General features: G+C 29.6%; 2 protein-coding genes across 5 annotated transcripts; both read left to right on the forward strand.

Moving 5' to 3' along the window:
- Window positions 1-477: 477 nt before the first annotated feature.
- On the forward strand, window positions 478-15,329 carry Vha100-1 (V-type ATPase subunit a family protein Vha100-1). 4 transcript variants are annotated; one of them, XM_072907436.1, is made up of 8 exons: window positions 478-755; window positions 954-1,259; window positions 4,519-4,631; window positions 11,966-12,092; window positions 12,214-12,390; window positions 12,719-12,931; window positions 13,016-14,394; window positions 14,687-15,329. In XM_072907436.1, the coding sequence occupies exons 1-8, from the start codon at window positions 639-641 to the stop codon at window positions 14,787-14,789; spliced, it is 2,535 nt and encodes an 844-aa protein (XP_072763537.1). In that variant the 5' UTR covers window positions 478-638; the 3' UTR covers window positions 14,790-15,329. The 4 variants fall into 4 exon arrangements, with proteins under 4 accessions (XP_072763537.1, XP_072763539.1, XP_072763541.1 ...); XM_072907438.1 differs by having other exon boundaries at window positions 4,546-4,631; XM_072907440.1 differs by lacking the exon at window positions 4,519-4,631 and adding an exon at window positions 7,306-7,358.
- A 763-nt stretch (window positions 15,330-16,092) lies between these two features.
- Window positions 16,093-24,345, forward strand: Gpdh1 (Glycerol-3-phosphate dehydrogenase 1). The gene is made up of 8 exons (XM_072907447.1): window positions 16,093-16,248; window positions 16,986-17,163; window positions 20,822-20,962; window positions 21,167-21,308; window positions 21,416-21,528; window positions 21,641-21,871; window positions 22,109-22,308; window positions 23,665-24,345. Exons 1-8 carry the CDS (start codon window positions 16,214-16,216, stop codon window positions 23,714-23,716), a joined length of 1,092 nt encoding a protein of 363 aa, XP_072763548.1. The 5' UTR covers window positions 16,093-16,213; the 3' UTR covers window positions 23,717-24,345.
- Window positions 24,346-24,591: the final 246 nt, after the last annotated feature.

Raw genomic sequence — 24,591 nt, forward strand, 5'->3', positions numbered from 1 at the left:
AGTTATAAAAAAAATCTATTAAAAAATATTTTCCTTTTTCTTAATGCTGTTATATATTTATTTTGTTATTATATACATATTATATCATGTATAATACAAAAATGTTTATTAGACTGTTAAAATTTTATTTTTTCTTTTACTTTAAATCTATTTTAAATCAAAGTCAGATTTTGCAATATAATAAATAAAAATTGAGTAAAAAAAAAAAAAAAAAAAAAAAAAACAGTCATAGATCGGCATTCATAGTTTTATCTGATTGGCTAAACGGTCTTAAGAAGACCTAAAACACAACTTAAGATAATCTTAAATATAAAAACCGACTAAAATTTCAGCCATTTAAAAATGGCTGCCCTTGCATCGTCTTTAGCATCAAAGTTGCCAGTCTAGTAAAATATATGATCTATGGATATGACTCAACGCGCGTGCGCGCGTTACCACATGACCTGCGATCGCGCACCTCGTGACTGCACGAATATCGATTATTATTCCCCTGCCCCTGCCACGACTTCCACGATCGCAGTCATCGCATTTCCAAAAAGAGGATAAAACGAGCGAGGATCTTGGCGAACTAGAATTCTTCGGACAACCGATAATATCAACGTAATCGTCTCTTCGGCACGTTATTTCCAACATCAAAGATGGGCTCGCTCTTCCGGAGCGAGGAGATGACATTATGTCAGCTGTTTCTCCAAAGCGAAGCTGCTTACGCCTGTGTCTCCGAACTCGGCGAACTTGGGCTGGTACAGTTTCGCGATGTAAGTGTCATATTTCTCGTTAGATCATTTCGCTTCTTAATGGCTAATAATAATTGTTCTTGTTATTCGTCAGCTTATTTTATTAATTTTTTGATCAGTTATCAAATATTAGTCATCTAACAGACATTCAAAATTTCTACATCTGTACTGCATCGATGGCCTTGTCATCGTAACGTTAACGTATTTGTCTTATTTTAGTTAAATCCTGATGTTAATGCTTTCCAACGGAAGTTTGTCAACGAGGTACGTCGTTGTGACGAGATGGAACGCAAGCTGCGTTACCTGGAGAAGGAAATCAAGAAGGATGGCATTCCAATGCTGGATACCGGTGAAAATCCAGAGGCTCCACAGCCCCGAGAGATGATTGATCTGGAAGCCACCTTTGAGAAGCTAGAGAATGAGTTGCGGGAAGTAAATCAGAATGCTGAAGCACTGAAACGCAACTTTTTAGAGCTAACTGAACTCAAACACATTCTACGGAAGACTCAAGTTTTCTTCGACGAGGTAAGTTGCTAAATTAGAAATTTTTATTCTTTTGATTTAATAATCTGTGTATACGAATCAGAGATGAATCTACTTTTTCAAAGTAGATTATGAACTGCTAGGGAATTTTGAAATCTATTTTATCAAAAAAGGACATGCATAATGAAAAATTATTTTAATGAAATTGTAAAAAGTGTGTTTTGTTTTTAATCTGTTGATTGTTCTGTACAATTGGAATGTAAATCTCAGGGGGAAAACTTTTGCAATGGGCTGTAAATATCAGCAATGGTGCTGCTACTTATTTTGAATGTTGAATTGTTGGATATATAAGAACTTTCTCAGCAATTAAATATTTTATTTCAAAGTGCAGTTATTTGGCTTACAAAATGTTTATTATTAAAAGCAAGAAACTATTATGTTTGCTACGCTAAAATTTTTATACTGAGAAATATTATAGAGAATTTATACAAAGATAATGTATTGTTGAAAGTTAATATCTCACTTCATAGCTTTATACTTATCTGCATTAGTTATTTACATTTCTGTAAATTAATATATAAATTCTACAAGAGTTATACTTTTTTTTATTTATATATTGGAAATTAATTGTAATATATTCTTCAGAGAGAGAGAAAGAGAGAAAAGTTTGAAATATTCATCATCTTAATAAGATTTTTTTGTAAACTGCTTAATATTGTATTTTTAAGTCTTTAGTATACAATCTATATTATTTATAAAGAATTCCTTGTATTTTATTAAAAAAAAAAGTTTTAAACAAAAATTTCAAGGAAATCTTGTTGAAAGGATTACAATGATATTATTGAAAAGAAAAATTATTGATAAAGCATAACTGTGCTAAAAAAGTATTGAGTCTACGAGCTGAGCCATATTTTTTCTGATGCATGAAATGCTAAAGAATATGCGAATTAGACATATAAAATAAAAGCCTGTTTTTGCGCTTGTGCAACTTTAAGCGATTGCAACGGAGTTACTCGGAGAAAAACAAGATTAAATAAGATGGTCTGTGATAGGCACAGTGGTCTTCCGTGAGCTGTCAGACATCAGAATGTTCTTATTGTATGTTACTAATCATATATTGTTGAGTGATTTTAGGATTATTAATGTGTTAGTGTTGCCAACTAACCAAAAGCCACCACTGCAAAGGACACAAGTCATTCGCTCCGCCCTATCTCCCTTTATGTCCTTTGAGAGTTGTTTAGTCCGATCGTAATTTCGTATGAATTCATTGTATTCAATTATATAATTAATCAAGTTTAGATTTAGATATTTTGTACAATATTAATCTCTTTCTAATTTCGCACATATATGTATAATAGCGTGAAAGAATTTTTAGAGAAAAATTTACAATGTATGTTGTCATTACCCTTACATACATAATGTTTTAACACTTCTGCACATGAACTGAGAGCTATTAAGGATTAGTTTGTAAATGTATTTTTTGAAAAAGTAAACTTTATACTTTTAATATTGTAGATGTTTAATATCAATAATATTTTATAAAACATTTTAGTTTTTTTTATATTTGATATTTAATGTTTTTTGCATTTCCAATATAATTTTTAATATAGTTTTTAATATGTTCTTTATATTTTTTTTTTATTTTTCTAGTCACATCTTTTGTTTATTTTATCCTTCCTTTATGTTCCATTATTAATCATTTTACTTTTTCCTTTTTTGCATAAATGAAAATTTATCATAATTTGATAGCAAGAAATATGCATGTTTGGGAACAAACATTTGCACGTGTTGTATTTAATGAAATATTTACATATAATTATTCAATAATTTAGTGTAAAATAAGTCAGTCATAATTTTTTTTTAGTAATATCTGTTTAAACATTTTAAGTCGTTTTTCTGAGTAAATAATTATATTTTTAATATTAAATAAAATAATAATATATAAATAATACTATATAAATAAAATAATACTATACGTATAAAAATGTTAATAATAATAATAATAAGCAACGAACGATGATAAATACTATTAATAAATGTAAGCTAATAATGACATTTTTTTCATTTTTTGAAAATAATGTAAGATCATCAAAGATTATTAAAACCAAAGTAAAACTCCTGCAAATGAGCTATTCATGGACGCAATATGCAGCATGATATCTCTGTATATAAAATAAATAATTATAATAAATTAATGGAACTTGCATGAATTGTACTAACATTATGCGAATTTGTTACATATATATATACAACTAATTCTTGAAAGTCTATTCTTTTTAATTTGTGTTTTGCATGAAACATATTTTCAAAAATAATCTTATATAGTTTCAAGTTTTAGAATGTTAATATGTATGTTGCATACAAATCCTATATACATAATTTATTTTGTTTTTAAAAAATTATTAAATCCGTGCAGGTTACATGAATTATTGTTATTATTATATTATTTTTGCAGATAAATTTTAGATAATTATAGAATTTGAATTTAATATGATTTAATAGAAATATTTAAACATGTATTTTAAGAAACAGTTTATAATTGTGATATTTATTGGATTGTTTATAATAGTTTAATGGAACTCTTTGCATGTGCAGCATGTGTATGTAGCATGTAGCAAGATTGTAAATTTGTATGTGATGTATGTTATCTAATTTTAATTACTTTATCATAGTTATTAATAATTGATAGTAGTATTTTAATTATTAATTATAGAATAAAAAAAAATTGCATGAATATAAAATTCATGATGCTTATTTATTTATTGAAGTAAATATCTTAATCTTGAATTTTTTTAACGCTTTTTACATTTTAAACGTTTGGTATTCGATTTTTCAAAAACTTTATTGGATTCTAAAAAATTTGTATATAGAAATTAAATTTATATTTTTATTTTATTTGAAATTCATAGTATAAAATTTGGGACATGCTATTTTGTGTGTGAATATTTACAGAATTAATGTCATGAAATTTCGTATTTTTAAAATTTTAAGAGATTTTTATTTATAAATCCTTATACTTCTTAAATATCGTAAAAACTTTTAGGAGTCTTCAAATCTTTTCATAGGATTTTAAACAATAAGCATCATGAAAATTTCGATTTATTGTTAAACACAGACAAAGCACTGAACAAAATTACGTGGATTTAAGAGAAGATTTCTCCTTTTTCATTTTCTTGTTTGACATTGATAAATTGAAGAAAATTTCGAAAAATAAAAAAAAAACAGAAGGAAAGAATAATCTGCTATGAGCAAGTGGAGCGGGAGATAGGGCGAAAGAGGGGTGACCTGTGTCTGTTGCCAGGCTGAGCATGGAGGTGTCGTGTCGCAGATGGCAGACCCCAGCCGTGAGGAAGAGCAAGTCACTTTGTTGGGTGAAGAGGGCCTCCGCGCCGGCGGCCAGGCTCTCAAACTCGGGTAATTAATGTGTGACGTACATTCATTAATTTAATGCAGAGCGTGGCGACTTCTAAAAAATTCCTCAAAGATATTTTTCACCAATCGATCAATTTAAATTTAAAACTCGATTCATTTGAATATACTCATCAAAGTTTATAATAGTTTGCCTAATTAAATTTGGCAATATGTCTCTACAGTATTTGAAAGAGAGATTAATTTTTCAATAATTTTCTCATTCTTCTTCCGTGTTTTATTTGCATTTTTCTGAAGCTTATGTCGTGAAAGTTAATTATTATATATTTGACTTGCTAAATATATATATATCACTTTATATTTATAAAATTGCTCTTCTTTAACAAAACTATTAATGATACTTTTAAAATTGTTAAAATTATTTTTATAATAATTTGTTAAATTTTCTGTTGATATTTTATTTATGAATTTTTACGTTCTGCAACTTTTAAACGCTTGATTCCTAAGAAATTATTGATTGGATCTTTTAAAAAAACTTCCTCGGTAGTTAACAATTAGCGGTCTTTATAGATTTTAAAAATAATTTATATCAATTTTATATCAAATTTATTTAATTTAATTTTTTCTTTTTACATAGATGCATTCTTTTTATTTAGATCTACAACCTCCTAATCCAAGTTTGCCAAGTTTCCGAATCTCCACGCTCTGCATTTTTTTAATCTCCACGTGACTGAGAATCATTTTTAGTACGTCATTGCATGCCCACAGTTTGTGTTACAAAGTACGCACTGCTGCACTTCGCAGTAGCGCTCCGTCACTAATGTCAATCTTCGGATTACCGAATAAATCTAGATATAAATATATCTAGATTTTTTTAAAATTAATTTCCAAATTTTTCTTTTACAATTCTTCTTCTAACAGCAAATATTTTTATCTTTCTTTTTATTTATTTTATATTATTTATTATTGCAATGTTTTATATTTTATATTATATTATATATATATATATATATATATATGCATTTTATAAATTATTATACAGAATCCGACAGAAAACACCTAACAATTTTGAACGATGATTTGAAGAAAAACATAAGAAATAGAAACATTAATTTTGAATGTAAAATCAGCTCGAAACACTCATTTCGATGAATGTTAAAGTGCCTATGAAATCTTTGATGAGTTGTAGTAATAGATTTATATTTTTAACATACTTTTCCACTATAAATGTTTAATTCGTCGCGGTGACCAGCGATCTATAGTGACCGAAATGCTTCGAATCTGATTACACGTGTGCACAAATGTCAATATTTCCAATTTTACGATTCTTCTCACAATCATATTTCAAAATTGTCAGATATATTATTATCATATTTTTGCCGAACTTTGTATAATATTTATTGTTTTACACGTAATATTTCATATATATTTTTTATAGTTTATTTACTATATAGTATATTTATTATTAAAAATAGAAAAATATTCGAAATTTAAGTGGATCATTTTATTAATCGGTAATCCAGGGATTAAAAATAATTTGGGAAATAAGCGAAACTCGGTGAATATTTTTATATGTATTCTTGGAATGCGATTTTGTAGTAGGATAAAATACGATTCTAGAATCGTGAAAATAAATCGAACTCTAACGTAAACATACACACTCAATATACACATTGTCTTTGATATATTTATGTAACATAATATATATATATATATATATATATATATATATATATATATATATATATATTATGTTGTATAAATTTTTATTATAATGTGTGTAAGTTTTTAAAATATGATTGTTATAATGCATAATAAATATTGCAAGTGAAAAACACATTTAAAAATTAGCCTTCGAAAAACTGGGTCGTTCAAAGTTATACTTGCATAACAATTTTAAAATATCGAGAATTTTTGAAAAGCCGAATTTTGGAACTTTAAATTTTAAAAATTTTCAGTTTTTCTAAAGATACTTGGAGATTTCCAACAAAATTTTAATCCTCTTTTAGAATAATAATTAATTACACAACACTAACTACACAACAGCTTTTGTGCATAAAACTATATATTATCTAACATTATTATTTATATCTATCATAAAAAAAATGTTATATAGCATTATAATTATTCTGATTATTATATTGTGTTAGAAACTGTTTAAATATTACCGTATAAAAAAAGAAATTGCGCCCAGTGCGAAATTTTCCTGCACAAAGTCTTCACAAGGAAAAGAGGGTGTGAAAAGATTGAATAGGAATCGAGGAATATCCTTGAATTTTTGAATCTTTTTCCTTTCTCTCTTTATATAATTGAATTTCTCTATTCTAAAATCATCAAAGCCGAGTATTTTCTTTATTCTAAAAATAGTATTTTCTTTTTTTGTCTTTTTACTTTTTCACTTTATAATTACGTTTTAACGTGGAAAATTAAAAATCGTAGAGTAGAAGCACAGTTGTGAAGGTGTAAAAAAAGATTAACAATACGAAGATTACAACAACGTTAATGATACAAAAGTATTAGGAGTACAAAGATTTGATTGCAGTGAAAAAGGAATGACGGAAGAAAAATTTTAGATTATATATAAAGAGAGACAAAACTAGAGAAAAAGAGGATTTAGAATAGAGGATTTTAATTGTATATATTATAGTCGGTATATCGAAGGCTAGACCCACTATATAATAGTAGAGACATCAGACGTCAGTGTATTCTGTGGTTACAGCACCTATATACTGCGGCAGACACCGTAGGAGCGCATTATAGGAACCCGCTCAGGCAAGCTGTTATCAACCGTTATTTGCGAATCTGTTTGCGAAATTGTTTGCCTCGATGTTGTTGCCTAATGTTTATCCAAGCCCCATCGCTCGATGAGCAAAGCTATTATCCTTTTTGCGTTGCTAGAGCATCCTTCATGAAGACTATTTCGAACTTTTTCACTCGATCAGGAATTCCTTCGTTCTTTTACACATTTTAAAAGTTTTTCATATTTTTATCATTCTAGTCTCTCTCTCTAATTTTTAAGTCTCGCCATATTCTCGTTTAATTAAAATGTAAACTCTTAGAGTCAATTTTTTGCCTCCTTATATCTTCTAAAGATCTTTGTTTGTCGCAAAATTCTTGATCCGTTGATTCTAGATCCATAGATTTCCATTAGATATTAGTTTCCTTGTTAGTAATAATAATTAATACAATATTGAATTTCCATTTGTTGGAAATCTAGATTCTTGATATTGTTTATCATCATCTTTGTATCATTTCCAGACGTATCCAATATTTATTTCATGGTTTTTATCAAGCTTTTAATAATAATTGATAGTAAAATTTTTTTATGTTCTCCATCTTCGGGGATGCCTCTGCAACTAAAAGCACACTTGAAAGACAGACGCGACTGTTCGCTTTTATTATAAATAACCATCCATTGTTTACTGATTGATTGCAAAAAAAAAAAAAAAAAAAAATAGGAGAAAAATCGGTGAAAAGTTGCGCCGACCAATAACAGTTGATACAGTTTGATACGGTTTGTCACCCGTTTTTAATAGTAGCTAAAAGCAGAAAAATTCAAACTGTATCGAGCATCTTCAATCTAAACGATCGAGACCCGATGTTCATCTTCCGGTCTCGACATTCGCGCGACAAAATTGTTGTAATAATTTTACGTCGTAGTGACACAACGTTGTAAATAACAATAAATGATGATGGTGTGGCCATGGGTATGTATAACAATGTTCTCACTCCTTAACAAAGGATTGTCTGTCTGTCTGTCTGTATGTGTTCTCTTAAGCATACCGCTTACTCGCATGCTTTTGCACTTATTTTTTATTCTTTGTTACGTTAATTAAACGTGGATTAGTGTGGATTATTACATCGTTAAGGTCCTTGTTGGATTCTGTTTTAAATATAATATTTATTTAAACGTTTGATTTTTTTTTTTTTTAATATCGAGGATTTAAAATTTTAAAATACAATAGACAAATTTTGAAAGATGTAATTATAAAATTTAACTCGATTAAGATTTCTTAAGATATAAAATAAGTACTTCATCCATCAGTTCGTATATTCAATAATCTTTAAACTTTTAACATTTTTAATCAGAATTTTGCATAAAATGAGAAATTTGAAATTTTTTCTAGATTCTAAGAATAAAGAAATTTCAAAGGTTTTCTAAGATAAAAATTTTAATATATTATAGCCAACAGAAAGCAACAAAATTCCTTTAACGATCTAACGGCTTGGCTTAAAATAAATTGTTTTTATATTTGATGTGCTTGTGATGTGCTTGACTTAAAATAAATTGTTTTTATATTTGATTTTGCATCGCGTCTGCCAATGATGATCTTAATTTTATCAACTTTTAATTAATTGGACAAAATTATGAAAAGATCAATCACATCAATTTAATAGCAGTGTTGATTTTAAACTGATTTGATTGATTGATTTTTTTCGAGAAAGTCCTTAGAATATGTATTAAACATCGCCGGACAAAATAATAATGGCTTATAAATTTTTTTCAGATTATTAAATAAATAAGAATATTATTTACCACATATTTTAGTATCTTTATCTGACAAGCTAAGATCCAATGTTTTGCCATTGTTGAAAATACATAGTAGGCACGACTGATCAATTAAAATCAAGGAAACTCTAAAAATTTTAATAACCACCTTTTTGTACATGTATTTATGTATATATATATATATATATATATATATATATATATATATATATGCAAGTTTATTTTTTATTTCATCTTATTTTTAAACATACATACAAGGTTTTATTTATTCTACGAAGATATTTATATTCTACATAATTATATATTAATTTTAATTATCCTAATATATATGTATATAATTTTAATATATAATTGTATATATAATTATATATTTTATATATATAATATTCAGAAATATTATAAACAATTATATTTTTTTATCTTACTAATATAAATACTTTAATTTATGTAAGCAATCTATCGCATGGTCGTGCCTCTAATTTACCTTTAATTATTGTTCTCAGCAACTATATAACTTTTATTATTATCAATCATTTTCGCTATCACATACGTTTTGAAAATTTATATTTAGCTCGGTAACATGATGAACTTGAGATGTATCGGCGCAATAAGTTGTTTTCGATGATTTTGAACTGTTTCTAAAATGCATTTTGCAATACAATTTCTAGAGAATTAAGATTTGAAATTAACAGTGATTCTCTAAGGATTTAATTACATAAGGATAAAGAAAAGATATTTAAAAATTCCTAAAAAATTCAATTTTTTATTAGTGTATTAGTTTCTGAGAGATTTTAATTGAAAGTATGATTGACAGAAAAATTTCGGATAAAGAGAAACGGCTCGATGACCGCACCTCTTGATAAGAAAAAAAAATCAATGTGAAAAATCTCTAAGTTTCAAATATAAAATTTCTTTTGTAATTATTTATACATATAATTATTATCATTATTGTTTTTATTATATATTTATCTAGTAATAATTGTGAATTTTTGTTGCAAAATTACACAAATAATTACGTATTTAAAAAAATTATAAAATTAATTAAATTCAGAGGAAGATCAATTCTATTATCAAATTTTTCTTTTTTTCTTTTACGAATATCACTTGTATGGAAAATCTTGAGAATGCTTACAATTACTTGTAAGTAATCTTGCTCGTGTGAAACGTTGCGTTAACAAGAAATATCTCAAGTTCGTCCAAGTTGTTTAAAAAAGACGAGAGAGGAAAAACAAAATCCGTGCAAACGAAAGACAGAGTGGCAAGTTGGAGCATTGTGGTCGTTTCTGGTGTGGCTAATGTGGTTGTGTCTTGTCTGTTGTGTCGTCAGCAAGAGCACGCGGGCTTGAACCCCACCGAGTCCATGACACGTGCGTTGATTAGCGATGATAATATCGCCCGCCAGTCCGCCCTCGGCCCTGTCCAGTTGGGGTACGTACTCCCATTACTAATTACTCCCTTCATCCTGTCGCGTTAGATCCCAGGAATATCCGAGGAGTCGAAAAAATCCAGAATTTACTTGGAAATTGACAAAATAATTTTTTTTTTTTTTAATAACGCAATCTAAAAATGCAACACAGTGAGAAACGCAGAAATTCGAGCATTCCTAAATCATTTATCTATTGCAGAGTTTTGTGAAGATAATCTCGCGTTTAAGAAGTTTGAAGCTTTAAGAATTTTATATTTTATTTTTTTTAAGAAATCTTTCTTTTTTTATTTTTTAAAAGAATTTCAAGGTGATTGAATTTTGCGTATATTGCATATAATTTAATAGAAAATCTACGAATTTTAATATATTAAAGGTCGTCAGGTCAGGTCCTTGGAAGTTTAAATTCTCGAAATTTTTGATTCTTTGGAGATACTTGGAACCTACTACTCCGATATTTTAATTCCTTAGAATCCTAGATCTTTAGAATTTTTTATTTTCAGTATTTTTAGATCCTTAGAGGTTCGAAAGTGTTATAAACATTTGGAATTTTAATACTTTAAGATACACAAGTCTCTCATATTAAATGCTAAATGTGGTCATTTTATTCTGAGTTTATTTTTCCATTAGTGTGAAATTTACGCAACCATAGACCTTTCAGGATTTAAAAATCTCAAGACTTAGAAAAATGCACCGAACAATGTTAAGAAAATATAAGAGCTTGCTTCAGATTTTATCCTTAAATATAAAAAGATATTTTTATTAGGTTGCTGTAGCAAAATCTTTTTTAATTTCTTCTTTAATTAAAGAAGACAATTTGTGGATAAAATCAAATTACATATTGGCGATAATAATTTTAATTTTATTTTAATAAAATTCTCCTAATTAAAATAATTAAAAAATTGCAATTTATTGTTATAGTGGCTATTAAAATTGATATTAAAAATTCAGAAACGCGAAAAAAATTCTATACATGCACCGATCTAATAAAAATATATTGATAAACAAATTCTATGCGTACTTGGCATAATTATGATCCGATGTATGAGCATACCCCGATTTGTTCCTGTGACACACGTATGCTATTTGTTGGAGTTTCTCGTTCAAAGAGTGTTTCAAGGAGGATCATTGACAGTTGAAGTGCTCCAAGGTATGTAGAAAAAAAAAAAAATAAAGGGAGACGGACCATGGCTACAGAAATCATCATTTTTTTTCCATTTTGGCTAGCAATTCCGCATAGAAATAAAATCCACAATCAGTTGTTGACCGATACAGATTGAAGGTTTTCATTATAACGCCATAAAAATGGTCATCGCGACGCTTTATTCGAATCACTTGAAGAAAACGTAATCAGTTGCAATTTGCACGTAGACACCCTAAGTATTTGATCTTTCTAATCGGTCCTTATTGTTTATTAATACTATGTTTGTGTCATCACGCGAGCAGTTTTGTCGCGGGAGTCATCCTGAGAGAACGCATCCCCGCGTTCGAGCGTATGTTGTGGCGTGCGTGCCGTGGAAATGTCTTTCTGCGTCAGGCGGAAATCGAGACCCCTTTAGAAGATCCATCAACGGTGAGTGTATTTAAATCGAAGAACTTAATCATTATTATATCGCAGTCAGATTATTTATTGCAACTCTTGCGATTTAATCGAAGAGAACTGAATAATAATTCGGTAATGATTATTTTTTTAGGGGGACCAGGTGTACAAGTCGGTCTTCATCATCTTCTTCCAAGGAGATCAACTGAAAACCCGTGTAAAAAAGATCTGCGAAGGTTTCAGAGCGACCCTGTATCCCTGTCCAGAAGCGCCGGCTGATCGTAGGGAGATGGCGATGGGTGTTATGACTCGCATCGAAGACTTGAACACTGTGAGTATATATCACATTTTTATATTTCTAACATATATAATATACTAGAATAAAATATAAAGTTATATTATACTTTTTCTCTGCGCGCTCCACATGTATGTGTGTGTGTGTGTAAGATATTTGAAGTTATTATCTTGATTATGCGCACGTCAATATTTTATTATCTGTAGAGAAATGGATTGAATTTTTAATTAATTTTTTCAATTAATTATTTTCAATAAATTTTATTTAATCTACTTTTTTGACAAATTTTTTAAGTCAATTTTACACACACATTTAATCATTTAATTTATCAAACGGATTTTAATCGAGTAATATTGTTCTCCAGGTCCTAGGACAGACACAGGATCATCGTCATCGCGTCCTTGTAGCTGCCGCAAAGAACATCAAGAACTGGTTCGTCAAGGTCCGCAAGATCAAAGCGATTTATCATACTTTGAATCTTTTCAATCTCGACGTTACTCAAAAATGCTTGATCGCTGAATGCTGGGTGCCTGTTCTGGACATCGAGACTATTCAGCTAGCGTTAAGACGCGGAACGGTAATTAATGAATGCGATCTTTATTATTTCTTTAATTCCTTATCGTGAAACAAAAGATCAACCTGTATTTTGTGTTACATTCAGGAACGTAGCGGAAGTTCTGTACCTCCTATTTTGAATCGCATGGAGACTTTTGAAGATCCGCCGACGTATAATCGCACAAACAAGTTTACGAAGGGCTTCCAGGCGTTGATAGATGCCTATGGGGTCGCCTCTTATCGCGAGATGAACCCCACGCCCTACACTATCATCACATTCCCATTTTTGTTCGCGATAATGTTTGGCGACACCGGTCATGGCCTCATCATGTTTTTGTTCGGCGGCTGGATGGTCCTGAAAGAGAAACCGCTACAGGCTAAGAAGAGCGACAATGAAATCTGGAACATTTTCTTCGGCGGTCGTTACATCATTTTTCTCATGGGCCTGTTTTCCATGTATACTGGTCTCATCTACAATGACGTGTTCTCCAAATCGCTCAACATTTTCGGTTCTAACTGGTTGATTAATTACAATCGTAGTACCGTTCAGCATAATAAAGATCTGCAGCTAAATCCCAGTTCTGAGGATTATATTGATTATCCATATCCATTCGGAATGGATCCGGTATGGCAGCTGTCGGAGAATAAAATCATCTTCCAAAACTCGTACAAGATGAAAATCTCCATCATTTTCGGAGTGATACACATGCTATTTGGTGTGCTAGTGGGACTGTGGAATCACATGTATTTTAAGAAGCGTCTCAGCATTACTTGCGAGTTTATACCGCAGGTAATCTTTCTCCTGGCGCTGTTTTTCTACATGGTATTGCTCATGTTCATCAAATGGATTAAATATGGTCCGAAAAATGATCTGGTCGAGGGACCCGGCTGTGCACCCTCGGTTCTCATCACTTTCATCAACATGGTTTTATTCAAACCCGCGGCCAAAATTGGCCAATGCGAGCCGTACATGTACGGCGGCCAGGGTGGTCTGCAAAAGTTTTTGGTGATCGTAGCTGTGCTCTGCGTGCCGTGGATGCTGTTGGCGAAGCCAATTTTAATGATGCGCAGTCGCAGAAAGCAACATTATCAGCTCAACAATCACGGGGCCGAGAATGGCGATGTGGAAGCTAGTATGGGAACTTTGCAGCAGAGCGGAGGCGTTACTCAGAACGGTGGCCACAAAGAAGAAGAAGAAAATATGATGGAGGTGTTTATTCATCAAGGCATTCACACCATCGAGTATGTCCTCGGCAGCGTGTCGCACACCGCATCCTATCTGCGTCTCTGGGCCTTATCTCTGGCTCATGCCCAGTTGTCCGAGGTGTTGTGGAACATGGTGATGAGAAATGGTCTAGCGAGAGAGGGCTGGGATGGCGGCATCGTTCTCTGGGCCATCTTCGCCTTTTGGGCGGTGCTCACTGTAGGTATTCTGGTACTCATGGAAGGACTCTCGGCGTTTCTGCATACACTTCGTTTACATTGGTAAGATTTTCAAAAGGTTTCTAATATCTCTCTTTTCTATTTTTTTTTTTTTTTTTTTTAATAAACTTGTTCTTATATTTTATTATTATTTGCATAAATATTGTAATTTATATTTTATATATAATATTATTTAATACATTTAATAATTGTATGTTGTTTTCATAAATAATTTATAATAATAATATATATTTATAGTAATATTATTAATATTATTTATAATAATAATATAGTAATAATGCTTATTGATAAATCGATATTAATTTATTTGTAACTTTCGTTTTTTATCTTCTAGGGTGGAGTTCCAGAGCAAGTTCTATTCTGGCTTGGGTTACAGTTTCCAACCATTCTCCTTCGAAATTATCCTCGATGCTGCACAGGCTACTACTGAGGATTAAAATAATTAATATTGTCAATTAACAATCGTTGTTGGCTATTCTTGTTAGTGTGAACGTAGGACGTCGTGAATTCAGTAGCTACTTTGGACAAGTCAGTTATGAATAATTAATGAGCCTCTTATGAATAAAAATATGCATGTAGAGTCGATTAAGCTACAATCGATACGAAAATTATTTCTTTTCTCGTTATAATTTCTTTATCTCACTTGGTGTAGTTTGTTAACTGTAAACAAATACAGTATTTGAAAAAAAGATACTATGAGATTTATATACATAAAGTCATGACAAGAGAATATACTCTGATATAAATTTCTTTCTTCATAGATCGATAAATTATATATAAAATTCAAAAGCTAAATTTTTATGTGTGTGTCATCGTCTAATATATAAAATCTTGCATCGAGTTCTTTACGTATGAGCGATACGGAATTCTTACACATTGTAGAATCTGTAGATCTGAAAAACAAATGTACGTCACGTAGGCGACCGATCGATGTTGTTCGATATATCTATAAATAATAAAGAATGTGGCATACCAAAGGGTGTTTCATGAAAATTCGGTGATTGTATCATGTTACGGCTTAGCGTACTCGGCAAAGCGACTTGTATGCGATTTGTCGGGATTAATTTTGTTTCTTAAGATCCAGATAAACTTTTCCAAACCTTCCTTTTGATTCTCGATTCGCACGATGTAACACATATTAATTAAAACTAAGACTAACGTTAAGTTAAAATTACATTATAATCAATCAAAAGACAAATTGTAGTCATCAAATTTTTTTGTTTGTAAGAAACATTTTTCAAAAAGTTTTATATCGAAAGGAAATTTTTTTGCAATTCCTTGTGCAAATCAAATTTGTAACGAATACTATTTTTCAAAATTTAATTAATTTAAATTATCATTAACTTAATATATTATTACTAAAAGTATTAAAACTAATTGAATATTAATTTTAAAAATATCAAAAATTCATTAAAATGTAATATAAATATAAAATTATTTTATTAATATAATATCCTAGAATTTCGCTTAAAGTTTCTTGAATCATTAATTCTAATCTTATAATAATAATAATAATAATAATAATAATAATAATAATAATAATAATAATAATAACAAAACTCTTGACAATTCTGAAATCTCTCAAAACGAATCGAATTGTTAACGAGAGTCTCATATTCGCCCGCTTTTTACAGCTTGGACTCTCCTTGCGGTTTCCCCACCCGGCCCGATACATTCTTATCAACCTGGTCTTCGATTGGCGTGCGCGTCGCTCGGTTTGTCCCTCGCCGTTTCTGGGTCTGGGTTTCTCGACAGTCACTCGTCGGCGTCCAGGCGAAGTGGTTCTCGCGTCTCTGCCTCGATCGGTTTCCTCCTCTTTTCGTCCGCATCGAACGCTGTCCTTGAACAGTATCCGTACGTCATGGCATCCGTGTGCATTATCGGTTCTGGGAACTGGTGAGTCCAGCAGGGAAAAGAGAGCGAAATTTTATCCAGGGACGGGAATAAATATCGCGAGAGAAAGAGAGAGAAACGTCGACGCGCGCGACGACGTTCGATGGCAATCGATTCGCACGTGCCCTCACGCACATGCGGACATCGGCGGGCGCACGATTTGTTTACCGTGCGCCTGCTCCGGGATCCGATGACAAAGAGTTTTAGTCTACACCGAGTGTGTTAAGTGGCATCATGAATATTGATAGTCGCTTAAAAGTCGAAGAGTCATCCTTTTCGGCGAGTGATCTCTCTTTTTCCATCTATGCAATAAAAATATTTTAGAAAATAATTTTGCATCATTGCGATATGTAATACACAGTTGCAAGTGATTGTACATCATGAAAGAGTTTGGAAAGATAAATGGGAATTAATTTAGCGATGGGGGATGAGGGGGAGAGAATGAAAGGAAGGCAGATTTAAATTTAAAAAAAAATTAATTAAAAATCTCTTAAAACTAAATTAAAATTAAATAAAAAAATTTTTCTTGTTATTGATATTGATATACATTAATGAGCATATTTAGACGCTTATTAATTCTTATAATAATGTGTGTATTAAATATATACACGATATGTTAAGTTTTTATAATTGTGAGACATATATCTACGTTATTTTTATTTCCGCCAATATAATTTTTTTAAATTGATTCTCTCTTGAAAATTCATTAGAATACTAATCGCAATTGTGTGAATTCCTAGGGGCTCGGCTATCGCGAAGATAGTCGGCGCGAATGCGAAAAATCAGAGCAGCTTCGCCGATCGTGTTACCATGTATGTTTACGAGGAGATTATCGATGGGAAGAAGTTAACAGAGATTATCAACGAGACACATGAGAACGTCAAATATCTTCCAGGACATAAAATTCCGGAGAATGTGGTAAGATTGCACTTATCAATCTACAATATATATATTATAATTAACTTATCTTGTAAAATGATTCTGTTCGAGCGTTTATTTTTATTATACATTGGTTTTATTATATTTATATATTTTTATTAATTATTCTTATTTCTCTGAAAGAGATTTATTTTATATTTTATTTATTTATTTATTTATTTATATTATTATTATATTAATATTATTATTATATTTTTATTAATTTATTTATTTTATGTTTATTTTATTTTTGTTGAGTTGTTTGTAGGGCTCCAGATTTTCTTGGAATTTAAAATTTTTCAAGTCTTAATTGTTACTATTAAATTTTGTGATATAAAAGCTCCAAGAATTATTGTTCTCTTTCTCGTGTTTTTAAATAAAAGGAGAAACAAATATGCTTGATTTCAATAGTTATAGATAGCGATGCATTCCGGTTAGCGATATGAATGATGAATGATGTTTCGTTTCGAACTTTACTTCTCGAACTTTACTTTCGGACTCTGATCACGATAAGATAATTTACTGCGCGCTACGAATTTTTTGTTATCAAATCTTCTTTTCCGGCCTCTCTCAAACCTTTTTCAAACAGTTGTCAGATTAGTCATGCTGTTGATGACATTCTATTCGTAGTTTCAGGAACTTAAAACACATACTATATAAAAGTTTTACATAAATGTACAAAAGCGCATAGTATATATAACTTGATATTGCACTGATTATTTCCACTGTCTCTTATTAATAATATTCTTATCGCTTATCATTTAAAGGCAAGCTAGCTCTTTACACAATATTCACTTCTTATCTTTAAATACTTAATAACACGTTGTCAAAGTTCTTATTTTGCACAAAAAACATTTTTTATTTATTTATTTATTTTTGTTTTAATTTTTGAGTAAACGTTGAAAATTACTCAGAATCATGAACCTTGATAATATATGTCAAAGTCTCGGCCATTTAATGATAATTTGTACATTGAGGTATTTTTTTAAATTAGTATAAAGTGTAGAATTTTCGTAGGTCGATATTTTTATAAAAAAAAAATAAATTATAAATAAGATAAAAAAGATTTTTTTTTATAAAAAACCTGAATTTATAAAAAAATATACATACATATTTAGGGTAGGCCATGTCAGTCAATACGCTCGAATTTCTCCGAAATTATGTGTGAGATATGAAAATGTGGTTTCTATAGTCTTATGTAATTCTGTAGGAACATGTTTTTATTTTTAAAAAGTTGTAAATGAAGACGTCAAGTGTCATGTGAAAGCTACCGTCATTTTTTTAAATGGAAATATTAGTTTTTCTTTTTTTTTTAACATCTACGATTATATAACTTCTTTTACGACGAATTCAACGACTATGACTCTAGTCATTCAAGGTTACTAGACACGCGACATTCAGTTTACTGACTATCTACACGCATCTCCTAAAGTCATTAGAGATAGTTCCTAAAAATAGATGATATAGACAAAAACATGCTTGCCTCAAGCACCCCATAGACCGAAAAATATCGTAATTATTACTAATTTCTTGAAACCTAATTATTTTAATTTTAAATTATACATATATTATATTATATTAATTATATATAAATAATTATTATATTAAATTTTATGTATATATATTACTTGTATTTTTTTTAAACGTTATTAGAAATAATTAATGTGATGAAATAATATGATTTACTATGGAATTTTATAATACTGAAACCTTATTGTTAAATATATCTTCTTAAAGATTATCGCTTTCTTCGCAAAGAATCGCGCGTTTAAGCTTAGCTAAGAATAACATGTCTTCATAAAACATTTATCTTCTGAGAATGGAATATTATGAATTTATTCAGCTAACAATAAGCAAGAATATATACGATAAAAAAGGCAGAAGAGGGATAAACAACTTAACGTATGTTGTTATATCTTGCTTGATTTTTTTAGAAGATATACAGAATGTTCCATGCGTCATTATTTTTTAAGAATGTTTTTTCTGTTTTTCTCATCGGACGTTAAATGTTTCGGTTCTTTTACGTTTTGTTGAGGTAAAATTAAAATTGTAAATTTTTAAATGTACATGAGAATTTTAAAAAAGTAGCAAAACTTTATTAAATAATTAGTGTGATCAAATACGTTAAAAAAAATGTTAAAATAAAATATATACGCGATAAGAATAAGATAATATTAAAGAAGGAAAAAAGCGGTAATGTGTGATAAAAATAGATGAGCAGAATTAATGATTTTATTTAGTCGAGTTAAAATTGTATATAAATCATTCAAACCGGTTTATTATTAACTATGCATACTTTCACGTTCTTCTGTATAATTCCTAAGAAACCTGATATTTATGTTGAAAGTTTAAAAAGCCATGACTAGGGAAAAACGAAGGAATATCTAAGATTTAAAGTCTCATAGGAATATAAAATTCTGAACGTTTTACATTTTTATGACATTGAAGATTGAGAAGTGCAATATTTAAAACCTTGAGTTTATATATTCAAGAATTTTCACACCTAGAATAATCGACTCAATCAAATTGAAAAGATAAGCGCTATTTTATCCCGAAAAATTAATAAGAATCCCATTTTTATTTATATAGTTCGATCTTCTCTAGTCTCATCATTTTTACTTTTGAGAATTAATTACATATATGTATATATATATTTAATTTTCAATATTACAATCTTTGTAATTAAGTTTCTGATTAAAATTCTATTTGATTTGTGCATGTAATAATATTCGAAGAGATAGAATACATAATTTTTTTATCTATTTCTTCTCTTGCTAACTCAGAAATCCCTTTTATCTTCTATCATATATTATTTAGAAACTATGAATGTTCTCAAACATACGTAACTAAATCTTTTAAAAAAATTCTCTAAAAAAAGTTCATGATTTTGAAGTGTTTTGCAGATTTATTTTTAAATGTAATTTTTATATATATAAGGACAATTTATTTTTAAATAAACTGTAAAAAAAGTAAAACTAATAATAGATATATTATTGCTTGCTATATTTCTTTACGAGTCATTCCGAATGATTCAATTATAAAAAGGTGTTCAAGGTCACGTTACTTTCCATACTCGTGACAATGTAATTGTTATTGTCATTATATAAGCGCCAGAAGCGAGTTAATAATAAAAAAAAATGCCTCATCGATTAATTGCAATTCTTTCAGATAGCGTAGCATATAATATTTTAAAATCATCAAATGTTTTTTAATGATAAATTCTCTAGCCAATTTTTTTTATACGTAGAATACCTAACTAATTTAGATTTAAGGATTTTTCTTTAGCAAAAAATCGAGACATTAATAATTTTCGAGTTCTAAATAATTAAATAAAAAAAATTTAAATTAAATCTCTTGTAAAAAATTAATTAAATCTTGTAGTCATAAAATTAACAAAAGTATCTTTTTCGATTGATTACAGATAGTGTTTATTTCAATAGAATTTTAATTTGATGTTAGATTATAGTTAGATATATATAATGAAAAAAATTTGAAATTTAACAAAAAATAATAATTGTTTTTAACATTTTTAGTAAGGAAAATCGAGTTTTTAAATTGACCAGAAAATCTATTATTAATAGAATATTCGATGTTTTTGGAGCATTTTATAGTATATATATATATATATATACACATATATGTCTGTATATTATTCTAGGTTGCGATCCCCGATGTGGCGGAGGCTGCGAAGGGCGCGGACATACTTATATTTGTAGTCCCGCATCAATTTATCCGAAGGATATGTAGCACGTTGCAGGGAAAAATCAAACCTACCGCTGTCGGTTTATCTTTGATTAAGGTATAGTTTAATATTTTCTTAGATTGTTCAAGATTCGATTAGAATTATCTATTATTTAATATTAAATTAAACCATGGTCATGTAATGTATTTTTTTATATTTTTGCAAATAATTATATTTGCAATTGAGATATATAAATACCATATTTTTTTTTAATATTCTAGAAGTATGTAATGATGTATTTATTTACAACGTTGTTGGCAGGGTTTTGACAAGAAGGAGGGCGGTGGCATTGAACTTATTTCTCATATAATTTCAAGACAACTGCAAATTCCAGTCTCGGTCCTGATGGGCGCCAATTTGGCTTCTGAGGTAGCCGAGGAAATGTTTTGCGAGACCACTATCGGTAAGAGATTAAAATCTAAATAACGATAATAATAATTTGTATTTTTCAAGACTCGGTGGATTTAACAATTTGGAAATAAGTTTTTTAATCTGGAGCGTAATTTGCAGGATGCAAGGACAAGACGATGGCGCCGCTACTTCGTGATTTAATCCAGGCATCGTATTTTAGGGTGGTGGTCGTCGAGGACGTAGATTCTGTAGAATGTTGCGGCGCGCTAAAGGTGAAACCGATTGTTTTCAATCTCATTAATTTAATTTTTATCTTAAGATAAGACTCTTTTTGCATTATAATAAGATTTAGATCTTAATGGTGCGTATACTAATGGTTTATAGAATATAGTTGCCTGTGGTGCTGGCTTTGTCGACGGACTCGGTCTAGGTGACAATACAAAGGCCGCGGTGATCAGGCTGGGCCTTAAGGAAATCATCAAATTCGTCGATGTGTTCTATCCGGGTGGGAAATTGTCGACCTTCTTCGAGAGTTGTGGAGTCGCCGATCTGATCACGACATGCTATGGCGGACGCAACAGGAAGGTTTCAGAGGCCTTCGTCAAGACTGGCAAGGTTGACAACACAGAATAGTTCAAACCAAGCGTGCTTTGTTTTGATTAATTTTGATTAATTTTTATCTTCAACAAAATCTCTTAAATCTCTTAATCTAATAAAAGACTTGTAACTCGTTGGAGAAGCTTTTTAAAAGTGCAATGTTTCAATGACTTAACATAATTGTAATGTATTCACATATATGTGAGAATTTGAACAATCGTAATAATTAATTAATAATTAATCGTGCGTTTGCAGTCTATTGAGACGCTGGAGAAAGAGATGTTAAAAGGACAAAAGCTACAGGGACCGTTCACCGCCGAAGAGGTGAATTACATGCTGAAATCGAAGAATATGGAGGACAGGTTCCCATTGTTCACGGCAATTCATCGTATTTGCGTCGGTGAGCTAAAACCGACGGATTTAATCGATTGCATACGCAGCCATCCGGAACACATGTAAGCTTACAATTGTTATCATAGCATTAAAATGTGGTTTACTGATTTAAACATAAGACTAATTTAAACACACAATTAGTCTGCGCACAGAGCTATAGATACCTCAACTTTCATTGAGAATAATTTAGTTTTTAAGAAGTTCAAAATCCCATCAATCGAAACTTTTCCAAGTAAACTATTTAGAATTTTAAGTTCAATTTTGCGATTTCGCACAATAGTTCTGTAAATTGAAACTCCGTTTATTGATAAAATTATTTAATAAATGGTAATCTATAATAGTTAATAAAGATTCCATATAGAATCGATTATACTCTCGGATTGGTTCTAATTATATTCTAATTGCAAAGTCTTACAAATCTTTTTGCTCGTGACTTCATATCACGCATTTGTATATAATTTTGAAAATTCTATCTTTAAAGGACTTTCAAATTGTGAATGAAATCATGAGTCTTATCAAGAACTTTAAGTCTTATTTTAATTAATGAATTTTTTCCATGATTTTAGAAATCTAATTTTCAAAAAATCTTATTGTAAGTTGTTTTTTACAATTTTGTTTTAGAATGCAACATCAGTTTCTTACAGATTCAAAGGTTTTATAGGTTGAATAAAAAATTGAACAATAATATTGAACAATAATATTTAGTTAATAAAATATCGCGTTGAGCGCGATAAATAAATTGTTACACTTTATGAGAATATTTGTATATATAATACATATATATTTTATTAAGACAGAAATTTTATTCAACGTTTTCATCGCGAATAGACAAACTAAAAGACTTATAAATCCTTGATCGTTGATTGTTACATACGTTGTCGATTAATCAATCCCATTATGTAAACCAAGAGAGAAAACAAATATAATTAATTATTTGTTGACGAAAAAATAAAACTCAAACACTATCTTCTGTCCCTCGTTTCCTTTGAAATCTTAGTCTCAGTATCTTTTTTATCTCTTTTTATTTAATTTATGCTCACACAAACTCAAGGCTCTTTAATATTCTTCTAACTAAAATATTAATTATAATATTATAATAATATATAATATTGTAATATTATTACAATATTATAATATTTTAATATTCTTAAAACCAATTGATACAAGGTATTACGAAAACACTTGGATAAGTTTCAGGAATATGTTTTCTACATGTTAAATTAAAACGACGAAAAATAAAATGTATACGTTCGGAAATGGATTTTTTTTCGAGTTTGTCGACTTGTATTCTGGCAATGCTCTGTGAACAATCCTCACCTCTTGATCAGTTGCGAAAGATATTTCGTTCGGACTGACGATAAATGTCGTGGGAATTATGTCGGGCTGAAGGGGTTAATTCGCATTCGCTCCGTATTTAGGGTCGAAGACGCCTCGACGACGCTCAAGTCTAAGCCAAAGTGCCACCTTTGAAGATCCTCCCAACGTCGATTCTCGAGAGAAGACTCATCGCATCATCGAGAATCAACATCATACTCAGAAGCGTGATGCTAGTTAAGCGATTCGTTGAGTTTCGGTTATCATAATTATTAAAAATCGCAGTAAAACATTATAGTTATCAAATTAGAATGCAATCAAGATAAGTTAATTTTTGTTACAATATTAATGTAGTTAGTATAATCACAATGGTGACATAGCACAACTATACATTATGTATTATTTTCTACATTATGTATTTTTTTTTGTATTTTTTTATTGTTTATAGAGAAATACGTTATTGAATTTGAAAAGAATTTTTTTGTTTTAATTCTTTCGAAAAACTTGAATAATATATATAATGTTCGATCAGGCAACATATATAAATGAAATGAGTAAATTGGAGGAGATTGTGCAATGCACTCTCAAATGGTGTTCGATGCAACTGTGATAGTTTATAGACTTGTAGATCTGTAAACTATAATAATTTATAAATTATTAAACGATATTTCTCGTTATCTAATATTACCAGTTTTTTTTTTTTTTTTTTTTGATGAAGCATTTTCAAGATTTCATCTTATAAATATAAGTTTTTGGATTTTCTTAAAAGAATTTCTTGTTAATAGTTATATCCACGAGCTACGAATGTCCCTTTATAAAAAAAAAAAAGAAGATTCTGTATAATATTTTAAAAATGTCTTAATTGTAATTATCATTAGATAATGTAATCGAAAATTATTTTAACAAGAAATTAAGTAATTTGTAAATATTTGAACAAAATTTACGCTTTAAAACCTATGATAATTTATATATCCTAATCTTTAAATTCTCTGATCTTTAAGTTCTAGGATAAAAAATAAATGTGTGTATAT

The sequence above is a fragment of the Anoplolepis gracilipes genome, chromosome 15 (assembly GCF_047496725.1).
Source record: "Anoplolepis gracilipes chromosome 15, ASM4749672v1, whole genome shotgun sequence".
NCBI classification, from domain to species: domain Eukaryota; kingdom Metazoa; phylum Arthropoda; class Insecta; order Hymenoptera; family Formicidae; genus Anoplolepis; species Anoplolepis gracilipes.